Source organism: Filicampus tigris, chromosome 12, assembly GCF_054856515.1.
Source record: "Filicampus tigris isolate MCC_2025a chromosome 12, RoL_Ftig_1.0, whole genome shotgun sequence".
In the NCBI taxonomy this organism is placed as follows: Eukaryota; Metazoa; Chordata; class Actinopteri; order Syngnathiformes; family Syngnathidae; genus Filicampus; species Filicampus tigris.
This window is the reverse complement of record NC_141228.1, coordinates 20,802,920-20,813,585: the sequence shown is the minus strand read 5'-3', so window position 1 is coordinate 20,813,585 and position 10,666 is coordinate 20,802,920. Positions and strand designations below refer to the sequence as shown.

General features: G+C 42.7%; 1 protein-coding gene across 2 annotated transcripts in view; it reads right to left on the bottom strand.

Moving 5' to 3' along the window:
* Window positions 1-5,385: 5,385 nt before the first annotated feature.
* The window catches only part of lingo3a (leucine rich repeat and Ig domain containing 3a), a 61,128-nt gene continuing 55,847 nt past the window's right edge, over window positions 5,386-10,666 (bottom strand). For both annotated transcript variants that reach the window (XM_086048085.1, XM_086048086.1), the window contains one exon: window positions 5,386-10,624. In XM_086048085.1, the coding sequence (XP_085904211.1) occupies window positions 8,740-10,569 (1,830 nt within the window). In that variant the 5' untranslated portion in view covers window positions 10,570-10,624 and the 3' untranslated portion in view covers window positions 5,386-8,739. The remainder of the gene's footprint in view (window positions 10,625-10,666) is intronic.

The following is a 10,666-nucleotide window of genomic DNA, read 5'->3' as shown; positions in this document are numbered from 1 at the left end:
TAAACGACGGTTGAGCTACTTTCATGAGCCGTCTGTCTTTGAAACGATGTTGCATCTTTATATATATACATATATATACATATATATATATATATATACACATACATATATATATATATACATACATATATATATATATATATATATATACACACATATATATATATATACATATATATAAATATATATATATACGCATACATATACACAGACATATATATATACACACATACACATATATATATACACACACACATACACATATATATATATATATATACACACACACATATATATATATATATATATATATACATACACACACACACACATATATATATATATATATATATATATATATATATATATATATACACATAATGCACAATATTTGATATATTTTGCGTACATGATGTATTTTTGACTGATATTCTGTCATCACAATCAAAAAAGCGTCAAACTTGGAGACGGTTAAATTGTGAATCTGAAGACGAAACCTTTCCAGTTTCGTTGCGGTTCTTGGCCGTGTGACAAATCCTTTCTCGGACCTCTGCTGCAACAGGAAGTAATAACTCTACCGGCTCTACACAACCTCTAAACATATACCAGACGCGGGGCCATATTTCCATTGAGTGCCTTTTATTTCCAATGCGCGTTTTATCACAAGCGCCTTTGCAACGGAAGCATGGCTAACGTGTACCATTTAGCACATTGACTTACATGGCTGGTTAAAGAAGGCCTCAGTACAGTGGAAGTCCAATCGGTGAAGAAAAAATTGCCTCAAAACTTTATCAGGTCGGCAAATCTCATGACATGCATATTGTTGCAAAAGTGTGCACACCCTCTTAAAACTGGGGATGCGGCTGTATTCAGAATCAACCAATCACATTCAAACTTGTGTTTGAATGAGCACATACTTGCCACCATTTAAAGTGCCTCTGATTCACCCCAAATAAAGTCGAGATGTTCTAGTAGGATTTTTTCCGATACCGCTGTGCTTTCTTGGTTTTGTGCTAACGCTGATTTGTATTTGGAACTGTTCATAATTCCCATGATGTTTTCTCAGGCTCCAGTTGCAGTGGCTTCCATTTTGCCATCCTACCCGATGACAACAGGAGATTTTTTTGTCACGTGTACTAAATGACATTACTTGCCAGAAATTCCTGCAGCTCCTTCAATGTTGCCATTGGCCTCTTTCAGCCTCCCTGACCAGTTTTCCTCGAGTCTTTTCATCAATTTTTGAAGATCGTCCAGTTCTTGGTAATGTCATTTTAGTGCCATATTTTCTCCACTTGATAATGACTGTCGTCACTGTATTCCATGCTATATTTCATGCCGTGTAAATTGTTTTGTACCCTTCTCCTGCCTGATACCATTGAACAATAACATCCCTCCGACGCTACGGAAACGTTTGCTGTAAGACGTGACAACAAAAATGTCTGGAAAATCCTCCATGAACAGCTGAACTTTATTTGGGGTTAGCCAAAGGCAGTTTGCCTTCCCCTACTGAAATTATTTTTTTGGCCCAAGTTAGGTAGGTTATAGGTCACATCAATGGTGGAAAAAGTTTTCAAATTCAATAATTTGGTCCCATTTTTTTCCCCCCCACCACAACAACCTGGCATTTCAACAGAGGTGTGTAGACTTTATCGCCATTATAGGTTAGAATGTTACTTGTCCATTTAATAAAGGTTTTGTTGAACATGGAATAAATTAATCTAAAAATTAAATCAATTTACATTAGATGTGAGATTTTTTTTTTTTTTTCAAGATTATGTATGCTAGTTGCAAAATTGGAAATTGGGCATTGCGGCTTGCTTAGATAATCCAAAATAAGTAAGATGGCATCACTTTTACTGTACAAGTTCACATCATGATGCAATTCTTTGCTCAAAGTTCACCAACTTAAATGACACTTTTACACATGGAGGGGTAGGCAGTCACCACAACACAAATCAGTCAGAAGTGTTTCACAATGACACAATCAGACCAAGCATCAATGAAGCACATCTAACAACAGTGGGAGACAGTGGACACTGGTGAACAAGGTAAGCCCTCAGTGCGTTTTTACAAAAAATAATAATGCTCATTGTTGATGGGCAACAAATCAATATGTTTATTCTGTAGTGGTAGAACTGTACCGTATACCACAGAGAGCTGTTTTTAATCATTTGTCCCTCCCGTATAAGGCATACGGTATAATCATGAAAATAAACACTTAAACAAATGAATGCGTTATTATGTTTCTTTCTCCATGCAGAGCATTTCTATTGGACTCTCTCTGCAGGAGTACATAGTGAAATGTCCAGTCAATTGTTAATTGTTTTAAACTTGTATTGATATGCTGTTGTATAGGTAAGGCACATTTTAAATCCTTGCAGTAGAGATGTACATTATTTAATTTTTACACACACATATATACATATATATATATATATATACATATATACATATATACATATATATATACATATATATATATATATACATATATATATATATATATACATATATATATATATACATATATATATACATATATATATATATATATACATATATATATATATATATATACATATATATATACATATATATACATATATATATATATATATATGTATATATATATATATATAATTGTATGAATTTCTATTTTAAAAACTCCTCTGTATCATTTCAGCTAAGAAGAAATATAAAAATTAAAAAAATGGAGAAAGTCGTATGAACTGGACTGTGACATATTTTTCAAGTTATAATATATATAAAAAAAAAAAAAAGTATCATTTGTCTGATTCTGATGGCAGATTTTAAATGGCAAAAGGAAATACTAATAACACTAATACAGGTCACAGTCAGAAATAATACTTTCTAGTATGATTATTATATGAATTAAATTACATAGATTCAATTACAATTAAATAAATTGTATAAGAATATATTTTGCATGACTCGTGATTTTTTCCCCACTTTGTTTTTCAAATCCAAATAGATTTACTTATTTAAATTTCCTTTCCAATCATTTCTAATGATGAAACATACTGTATGTATGTCAGGCGATTCCATACACTCAATGGAAACTTTATTTTGGTACACCTGCAATGAAATTCGTATCTAAAGAGTTTTAAGAATATTAACGAGGTTATTGAAAATGACATGCTGCTTTTTGAATATACAGTGTAAATGTCTCATTTCCAAAAGTGTATGTTTTTTTGTTCATTCTAGCAAATACAATTTGGCTTGTTTTTTGAAAAAAAAAAGCTAGCGGTTAATTAACCAATTAATTTATGACAAATTAATACGACAAATCACCTTTTAATTAAATGTTTTTTAATTATTTAGAAAAAAAATAAATGTGACCTGTAGTGTAAATGAAACTGTTATTATTTACCCCAAATCCTAACAATGCCCTGAATTCAGGTGTATTCATGTCACTTCCTGCAAGCCCCGCGTTGCAAATGGCCAAGGTGGTCCTAAAACCAGGACGTCGGCGAACGAGGAAGTTCACCCCCGAGGACGAGAAGGACGCCTTCTATTGGCAGAAGCGCCTCAAGAACAACGAGGCGGCCAAGCGTTCCCGCGACAAGAGGAGGCTGCACGACTTCATGCTGGAGCACCAAATCCTGGCCCTCCGGGAGGAGAACGTCCGACTGCGTGCTCAACTCTTGGCTAGCCAAGACCCCTACACTGCCAACCGCCAGGGCTACTACTCGCACCCTGGCCTCGTCATCCCCATGCATGCCTTCAACAGCGTGACTGGCTTTTTGTACGCGCCGGTAGCCACTTACCCCAACCGGCTCTTAGCCTCTCCTGTAGCGTCCCTCCTCAAACCGCCACCTCCAAATCAGGCGGTCCAGGGGGCAGAGCAGGAGAGCCCAACCTGCACCGCTTGCCACCCAGATTCACCACAAGTTGAGGCAAGACCGTGTCCTCGCGGGGACCACAGCTGTTGGAACCTAAAGCCCTCAAGGCAAAGCCCGTCCTGGGGGCGTCAACCGCATTAATACTCACGTCTTTGTGATGAAAAGCGCCACTTTGTGTCTCCATTGAATCTCTATTGCCTTGTCCTCGGCTGACACTGACAGCAGTACTAATGTCAGTGGCAAGATGTCGGGCTCTGGCTGTTGTCACTGTGAAAAAGGATGAAACTTTGATCAAAACAGTTTGTTTTCGATGCAAGTGTGGAATTGAAAGTGAGGAGAAAAATGTTTGGGATCGGAAAATGCGTTCGAACGTACTCACAAATATGTTGAACATAATTGTAGGCTAAATGCTGCAAATGTAGCATTTTTTCCCCCAGAATGCCTCGGGGTATTGATTTGCGGGTAAAATTAATAAATAAATCAAAAATAAAAACTGTTTTTGTTTTTTTTTAGCATTGGCCTGTATTACACCAATAATGTTCAAACGATAAGCTAGTAAACATTGTTTATTTGTAGTTTTTAAAGTGGAAGTCAACCCAAATATTCTTTTTTCCAAGACACTAGTTGAAACAAGGCATTCTGATTAATATTGTGATTGTGGTATTTAAGTTAAGCAGCAAAATCAACCTGTTTTTAGCCACCTCCGGGGGCGGCCATTTTGTCACTTCTGTCGACTGAAAACGAGATCACAACTGCTCAAGGATCAGGCAACCGCCAATCACAGCTCACCTGTTTTCTGAAGCTGAGCTGTGATTGGTCGTTATCTGAGCCCTGCGTAACTGTGATGTCATTTTCAGTCGACAGAAGTGACAAAATGGCCGCCCCCGGAGATGGCTAGATTATGCTGCTTCACTCATATTCCACAAACGCAATAGTAATGTTGTTTCAACTAGTGGGCCTGCATAGAACATATTCTTGAAAAAAAATATGTTTGGGTTCAGTTCCCTTTTAATGTTTTTGCTTTTCATTTTTTGTCCGCAATGCACTTTTTTCCCTGGTTTGGCATTGTTTCCCATAATGCAACAGGATGGTGACTTCTGCATATGCATACCCCGTGGCATGTGAAAAATACCTAACGTAAATCACGCACTGCAGACATAATAAAACTAGAAAATTACGAACAATGTACTTCATTTTTGGACATGTTGGTATAACGTAGGCCACATGCTAATGCATGTGCAAGTCAATACCACGTGGCGTTTTGAGGGGAAAAATGCTACATTTGTAGCATTTAGACTACAAATACGTCCAAACGTACTCTGAAGTACGTTCGAACAAAGTTACCACCAGTCCAAAATTTTTTACTCCACATTGGCAGTTCCACGCTTCCATAGTTTTGATTTGAATACTGAAAAATGGCCAAACGGCGCATGATGTTTCTGGAAAACAGGGACTGCCGTGGCCGCCGGGAAGATAGTGTAAATGAAGTCAAACATTTTTACTTTCAGTCCGCCTTTTATTTTTATTTTTTTGAGGGTAGAATAGATTACCACAGACAGGACAAGCTATTGTATCCTCCTTAAATGAAAATGATGCAAAGGTGAATCATTGTTTTGGTCTGTTCACAAAATGTCATTTATTTAATATTTTTTCCCCAGCAAATAAACTAATTGGGCGAATACATCTAAAATGAGCATTTTTGTACAGTTGGACTCATTAAAACTGGCCCAAGACAATTTTTCAAATGAAATCACATCTCACAGTGTTGCGGGTGTCATGAAGATTAAAAAAAATGGCTGCAATAAAACAAAATAAAAGACATCATAGCGCATGCTTTATGAACACTCTGCTTCCCCTTTTCTGTTTTTATTTTAATATATATAAAACACCACCATTAAAAATAGCAGCACAATTTCCAATGGCAGTGGTTTCAATATTTACATCATGGTTTCAACAAAAGATGAAGAAAAAAAAATGCAATCACTTGTAATTTCAAACTTGTACCAATGGAATACAGCAGAGGGCAGCAGAGTAACAGAGTGTGGATTGAAGCGAAAGCGTGGTGAGCCAACGGAAAGCTCCAGATGGAGAGAGATGCCTTGAGGTTGACTTCCTCTTACACTAAAGTGGGGAAACTAATCAGCCTATTAAAATTTGATTTTCCTTGATTAAAAACTGGAATCCTGAACAGTTCAGTGTTTGCATCCTAATATTGATTCTTCGACAAGAATTCATGGGAATAAATGGGATTTTTTTTTTTTTTAGGGATTAAAAAGGGTACATTTCAGATTTGTCTATAAATTTAAAAAGGTTGTTGGCAATCGGCCATCATAGGCATCTTTCTATGGTAGCATCCCCCCAAAAACATTTAAAAAGGAAAAGGAAATACTAAATACACTTGTTGATGCGTTCAACTTTGTCAATGTTCATTATCACAGAGAATACAAAAAGTCTGCACACCCCTGGTCAAATGCCGTTTTTGGGGTTAATCAGATGCACTTTAAATGGTGGCAGGTGTTGCTGACTCCCATTTAATGAGTGGAAATGTGATTTTTTTTTTTCATTTCACATCCCAATTCTAAGACAATTTGCACACTTTTGCTCCCATGTTATTTCACTTATTTTCACTTTCATTCTCCCAAAGGAAAAAAAAAAAGAGTTTTGCAAGTTTAGAAACGCTTTCCCTTGATTTCAATATTTTCTCTAAATAACCACAAAAACTTGGCATTTCAACAGGGGTGTGTAGACTTTTTAATTTCACTCCATGTTCTTCACGTGTGAAAGTCAATTCCCATTCATTCCTATGCCAAGTTGAATATTCCTTCGCTGAACCTTTGAGTGAAATGTTTCTGGGAAAGTTGCCGCAATTTTCTCTTGCAACTCCATTCCCATCTCAACAAGATTATGGCCCGCTGAGCTCTCGTTCATCTTTTCATCACAACACTTTGTCCCAGCGCACAAGGTCACGCTCTCTGTGAGCTCGGGGGAGCGTGATCAGTTCGATGACGAAGAGAGAGAGGAATGAAGGGGATACGGCACTGCTTTGCAACAAAAGGTGACAGCTGGATGAACGGTCAAATGTGATTGCACAACAGTTGTGTCAAACGAGCCACGAGGACGCAAAAGAATGCTAAACGCTATAGTACATTTTATACACCATGGGAACTATGGGAACCCATTTATTCCTTCTGATATTGCCTTTTCGGCAATACGTTAAGGGTCGGTTTTACAGATAAAGCTTGAGCCTTAGGGAGGACACGTGATGTGAAAATGGCATTTTATTGCTTGTATACAAATAGTAATGTGGCTGGAGTGGCTTCCCGCCCGTTAAGTGTCAAATCAAATCAAGCAATTCTTTTTTTTCGGCCTATTTTTGAAAATGAGTCGGTGAGCAAGCCATGCTGCGCCGTTACATAACATGGCGGGGCGAATTTACGTAACTGCCCCCATTACATGATCACATCGGCTGGGTGAAGATCCAGAGGCACTTCCAAGCGACTGTCGGTCTGAAATATTATCGTGCGGAGGGACCATCATGAGGAACAAGCCAATCTTCCGTGGGTTGCAACGCCCCTGTTGTCATGTAAATGCCAAAAGGTAAGCAGAGCTGCGTTGAGTTTTGTTGGATGCAAAGATTAGCGTTAGCTAGCAAGGTTAGCTTCTGATAAGAAGCACGTACATTATTGTTCAGGTAAGTTGAAGATGACTTGGAGTCATTTCGGCAGGACAAGAATGAAAATGCTTCAAGTCAAAACTAAAACTAAAGATCAATCCTCTGAATGACTTTGATAACTTAACTTTGCCGAACTCACACCATTGGATATGGTTCAAGTAGCCGTTAGCGGCTTTGAGCAGGCAGCATCATTTGCAGTCCGGACCGAGTTTGACGGTCTCCAGAATTCTCCAATAACACCACAAAAAGTCCACAGATTTGTGGCGTTTATCAAAAACAGGGTTGGGAAAAAAAAAAAAAAAATCACTAAATAAATAGGCAACACTGATCAGTCGCTAGCTTCGTACCATGCTTTAGCTCCTTGCCGGTCGTCATGGTAACAAAAGCCTTAAAGGCCCTTTGCAGGTGACAGAACCGCCCCCGCAAAACAGAGTGTTAGGATTCCTGTAATCCTCTATCCTTTGCGTGTTTTAAACCAACTACAATTTCATGAAGATACCTGGGAACCGTTTTGAACTGTGAAAAAAAAAAAGACACATTCCACCTTTATAAACAAGCCTTGTTTGTAGACCCAGCCCTCCCACGTACCGTCTCTTTAAAACACTGTTTGTGGACCGCACAATAGCAAGCATGACGCGTGCGCCTTTAATCGAACGGTGTGCTTGGCCGAGTGCCAACCGAGCGGTAGCATTAAAAACAAAATACAGGAAGTGACTTGGAAGAGGAAATAATTTTAAAGACGTCAAATCCTTGCCATTCATTGACCATTACGTCGTTATGTCCTCCAAAAGCAAAATCCAGTCATCTTAAGAGGTTGTCCGCATCGTCGCATCGTTCCCCCGCGAGAAATCCTCATCAAAGCACACTCGCGTGTTACATTTGCACCTTCTTCACAGTTTCTCATGACTCCAGTCTGTTTTCCTCCCGAAATGTCACAACAACGTGTGAAATGTTGCCAGCACAAAGAGCAACTGATTAATGTCCTTGACATTTAAAGACAGCATTAGGGAAAGAACACTGTACAATTAAGTGCGCGTGTGCGGCGTTGGGGATCGGGGGAGACTTGCGTTCGCTCAACATTCGCATCTTGAGCGATCTCATGGGAGGCAGCCATCTTTCAGCTGTCCTCATTTCCTGTCAGGGATGAGCAAAGTAGCAATTAAGGAAAAAAAAAAAAGGGGGGGGGGAAGCTCTCCAGGAGGATCAAATCATCTTCATGTTGAACTTGCGGGCGCCGCCCTGCCCTCCGCTGGCGGCGGGCCCGTCCACCTTCCTGAAAGAGTACTCGACGGAGAAATTGTTTTTGTGCTGCCCTCTCCCGCGACTCCACACGAAGAGCAGGATGAAACAGAAGAGGACCACGCCGAGGAACATGATGCAGCCCATCGCCGTGGAGATGAGGATGGTCTTCAGGTCCAGCGTGAACTTGAGGAAAACTCTGGTGTCGTTCAGGTTGGTGTCGTTGAGGTCCCCGGCGTAGTAGGTGCGGTTGGCCACCAGGGCGGCGTCCGGCGGCGGCCCGCTGACGGTGAGGGTGGCAAAGTAGGTGTCGTTGCCTCCCGCGTTACTGGCAATGCAGATGTAGGTTCCGGTGTCCATCACCTGGGCGTACCTGATTTCTAAGGTGCCTTCCTTAGAGACCGCCAAGCGGCCGCTGCTCTTGGTAGTGATGCGGCGCCGCTGCGGAGATATCCAGAAGATCGCCGGCGTGGGTTCGCCCTCCGCCCGGCACAGGAAGGACACCGCCTGCCCCTCGCGGGCCGATATTTGCTGCAGTTTCCTGTTGCGGATTTTGGGCTTCTGGCAGGTGAAGTGCTCGAAGAGCGCCGAGTCCGAGAAGGCGCCCAAAGCCCGCCCCTGCACCTCCAAGGGCGTGGCGCACACCGGGGAGGCGCCGTCGAAATTCAACGTCTTCCTGCGCTGGAGGATCCAAAGCAAGCGGCAGTCGCAGGCCAGCGGATTGCCGTCCAAACGCAGCGTCTCCAGAGTGTTGACCGACTGGAAGGCGCCCTCCTCCAGAGTCGCCAAGTGGTTGGCGGACAGATTCAGCAGGCGGATTTGCCGCAGGCCGCCCAGGGCGTAGGGCTGCACCGTGGCCAGCCGGGCGCCGACCAGGTGCAGCTCCTTCAGACGCAGGAGGTCCCGCACGGACCAGGACTCCAGGACCGAAATCGGGTTGAAGGACAAGTTGAGGCTGGTCAGGTGGGAGAGACTCCGCAGGGCCGACGTGGGCACGGAGGTGATGTTGGTGTGCGTGATGCTCAGCCACGACAAGTTGAGACCCTGCAGGCTGTGAGGGCCGACGTATTCCAAATAGGGCCAGTGATCCATCTCCAGACCTCTCAGGTTCGCCAGCTTGCGAAAGTTCTGGTCCTCCAAGGCCGAGATGCCGAGGTAGCGGAGCCGCAGGGTGACCAGGCTGTGAAGGTAGGACAAAGACTGACCGGACACGGAGGTCAAGTTGCACCTCTCCACGGTCAACTCCCCGAGCGCCGCCAGACCCACGAAGGCCTTGTTGGAGATGTACACCAGATCGTTGTCGCCCACTTCCAGCTTCCTCAGATTCTTCAGGTCTTGGAAAGTGAAGTCCAAAAGAATCACAAGATTATTCCCGCTCAGGTCCAGAGAGGTCAGGTTGGAAAGGTGCGAGAAAGCCCCCGTGGGGATCAGCTTCAATCGGTTGCCCCGCAGCGAAAGCGAGCGCAGGCTGCGGAGACTGGAAAAAGCATTTGCCTCCAGGACGCCGATCATGTTGTCGGCCAGATCCAGCGTCTCCACGTCGGGGAAGGGGAGCGGGTCGCCCAGCTCCACCCGCCGCAGCTTATTGGCGCTCAGGTCCAGGATCTTGGTGTCCGGCGGGATCGCGTCGGGCAGCGCAGACAGTCGCTTACCGTGGCAGGAGACGCTCTTGAGCTTGGCGACGCACTCGCAGCGCTGAGGACATGCTTGAGGCCGGCCGGGCCACGCCATCAGCATGGCCAGGATGAAGAAGGGCGGGAGCCGAGCCACGTCCGCTCTGAGGCCGACCCCCATGGCGCCCCGGGATTCCTCCTGGTCCTCTCCGGGCTACAATCTCCGGGCCCGACACCTGAGGAGACGAGACGGGGGAGGATTCTATTCGTTAGCCGGT